Consider the following 2,437-nt stretch of genomic DNA (forward strand, 5'->3'; position numbering starts at 1 on the left):
TAAGAGCTCTCAAAAAGAAGCAGACATATAATTGTACCGAATATTTCTTCCATGAAAAATTGTTATCGAAAAGTTGAAGGATCGGTATATCGCGCTCGTTACCAAAAGTTTTTTTATATACGTAATAAAATTGAATTACAAAATTGATGTGGTTTTCTTTAATTGATATGTAATTTTCAGCTCACTTTTTAAACATCTATAAGAACTACTGAGAATCAATTCGGTTTGCTAGGCAGTATGGAGAAACTTCCTAAAGTTGCCCCCGGGTTCCCGTGATTAGAACAGAATTACCCATTTAAGCCTCAACCATAATGAAAAATGTTTTTAATTGTCTTTTATAAAAATACGTTTATAATTCTGTTAGCTCGCGTAAATATTAAAAATGTTAATGGTTACATTTTGGCAATGCTGCAGTGGGCTTGATACAGTTAGATCCCTCTCACCAAATCTTTATGCGTCATTTCCAATATCAATAGCTTTCGGCCTAATGGCCATATGCACATATTTCAGAGAGTATTGATGTCCATGCCAAGTGAACCAATCGATACCCTGTGCTTCGCGATAATATTCATAATCACCACCCCATATATATAGGCCATTTAAGTTGCTGTTAAGAAAATTTTATAAAACTTTTATTTTTCGCATGTAGGAATGAATGGACCTACCTGTCGTGACAGCGATTGTACCACCAAGCACCGTTATAAGTGATAGCACAACTTTTTGTTGGATCATTATCATTATCACGATCGTATGTGGAGAATTCGCACCCGTTTTGCTGCGCCAACGAATCACCAGCATCGCCACTGAAACCGTCCAACTTTTTTAAGGCATAATTTGTGTCCAAATCGCCAATGGCAAAATCGCTATATTTTGCAAAACGTTCTTCATCATTAAAATCCTTCAATTTTATCCACAACTCATTTGGCTGATCATTCGTGAGCGCATACAACTTATCTAGACCGATAAAAAATTCACGTTCTTGATCACCAAAACCGGCCACATAATCATCCCAATTACGAAAGAAGTCCTCAGTGCCATTGATGCGTCGTTGCACCACCGTCCAAGCATGACCACCATTCGGATCGGCCAGACAATATGCTTTGAACGGTTTATAATCGGGTAAGTACAACGTATAGATGCCGCTTTCTGTGGTCGCATGCATGTCGAGGGCTTCAGCACAGTTAGCTGGTAAATCGGCATTCGTTTCGTTTTTAAGCGGCTTACGAATTCTTCTATCCATATCATTTAGTTTAGTTTTGAATATATTAAGCAATGCGGATTTCATCTGGTTCATGCTGTATTGACAGGTGAATAAATAATCGCTGATTTAATTACAAATAGATTGCGCACTTACTTTTCAGTCAATTCTGATTCCAAGTGTTCATTGTCGTCCTTCGCTTTCTGTGAAAGATCCAAGTCCCTTTCGACGTGCCCCGCATTTGCTTTCTCCAAATCTGTATAAATATCACGACCCTGTTGGCTTAACTTGTTTTCCAATAGATCTATTTCCATTTTCAAACTCTTTTCTTCCTTCATAATGTCATCCAGTGTTGTTGGTAACCTGTGTGAAAACCAATAAAATCGGTTATTAGTCCATCTAATAATTAAACTAACGCTTACTTGTAATCAAAAATTTCCACTCGGTATAATTTGTTATTGTTCAAAAAGACCACTGATTTCAATTTGGTGCCAAAACACTTTTCAAAATTATCGCCACAAAGGAATTTTTGCTAAAATGAGAAACAAAATAATTTTTTTTCACACTTCACAATTGTTTAAGCAAAAGGTCTTCAATTGAAAATATTTACGGAGTAGTCTTTCCCATTACTAGAATAAATGTCCTTTGCCACAATCGAGGACTCAATTCCCTTTGCCGTTGCGAAAAAGGACAAAAGCGCAATCGCCAAGAGTTTCAAGTGCAGCGCCATGTTTGATTTGCGGAACTAAATATTTCGAAATACCAAAGTTTTACTTTGTGTTGCTATTTAAATGGGCGCAAAATGCAATATTAATATGTTTTACTTGATAACAATAATCAGAGCTAGTTACTTTTAAATTTATTATCGCCAGCAGTACTCACAATTATTTGGCGAATGATTGCTGCCCCAACAACAACAGACCCAATCAAACAAAACTTTTCAAATTCGAGCATTTTCAGTTTTAATAAAAAAAAAATATACGATAATGAAATTCATACGTCATTTATTACACATAATTCCGCCACAAATCAGCCATGTAGCTGCCTTTATTACACTTGCCGAGTTGCGAAGATTTAAAAATAACAAACGATTTCGTTCGTAAAAACAATGACTGTATAAAACTGTATATATTTTTAGAACTTAAATGCAAACTAACACACTGAATATGGAAAAATGAGTGTACAAATTTATTTACCATTAAGCGTACATACAACTTACTAAAGACATATGTATGTATG

The 2,437-nt window shown here is 35.5% G+C and overlaps 1 protein-coding gene across 1 annotated transcript; it reads right to left on the reverse strand.

Moving 5' to 3' along the window:
- Positions 1-321: 321 nt before the first annotated feature.
- LOC106617051 (ficolin-2) lies at positions 322-1,979 on the reverse strand. Its single transcript, XM_014234026.3, has 5 exons — positions 1,809-1,979; positions 1,621-1,730; positions 1,355-1,561; positions 666-1,295; positions 322-607 (listed from the first exon to the last, which is right to left on the reverse strand). Exons 1-5 carry the CDS (start codon positions 1,926-1,928, stop codon positions 451-453), a joined length of 1,224 nt encoding a protein of 407 aa, XP_014089501.3. The 5' UTR covers positions 1,929-1,979; the 3' UTR covers positions 322-450.
- Between the last annotated feature and the right edge of the window lie 458 nt (positions 1,980-2,437).

This window comes from Bactrocera oleae, chromosome 2 (assembly GCF_042242935.1).
Source record: "Bactrocera oleae isolate idBacOlea1 chromosome 2, idBacOlea1, whole genome shotgun sequence".
Taxonomy (NCBI): domain Eukaryota; kingdom Metazoa; phylum Arthropoda; class Insecta; order Diptera; family Tephritidae; genus Bactrocera; species Bactrocera oleae.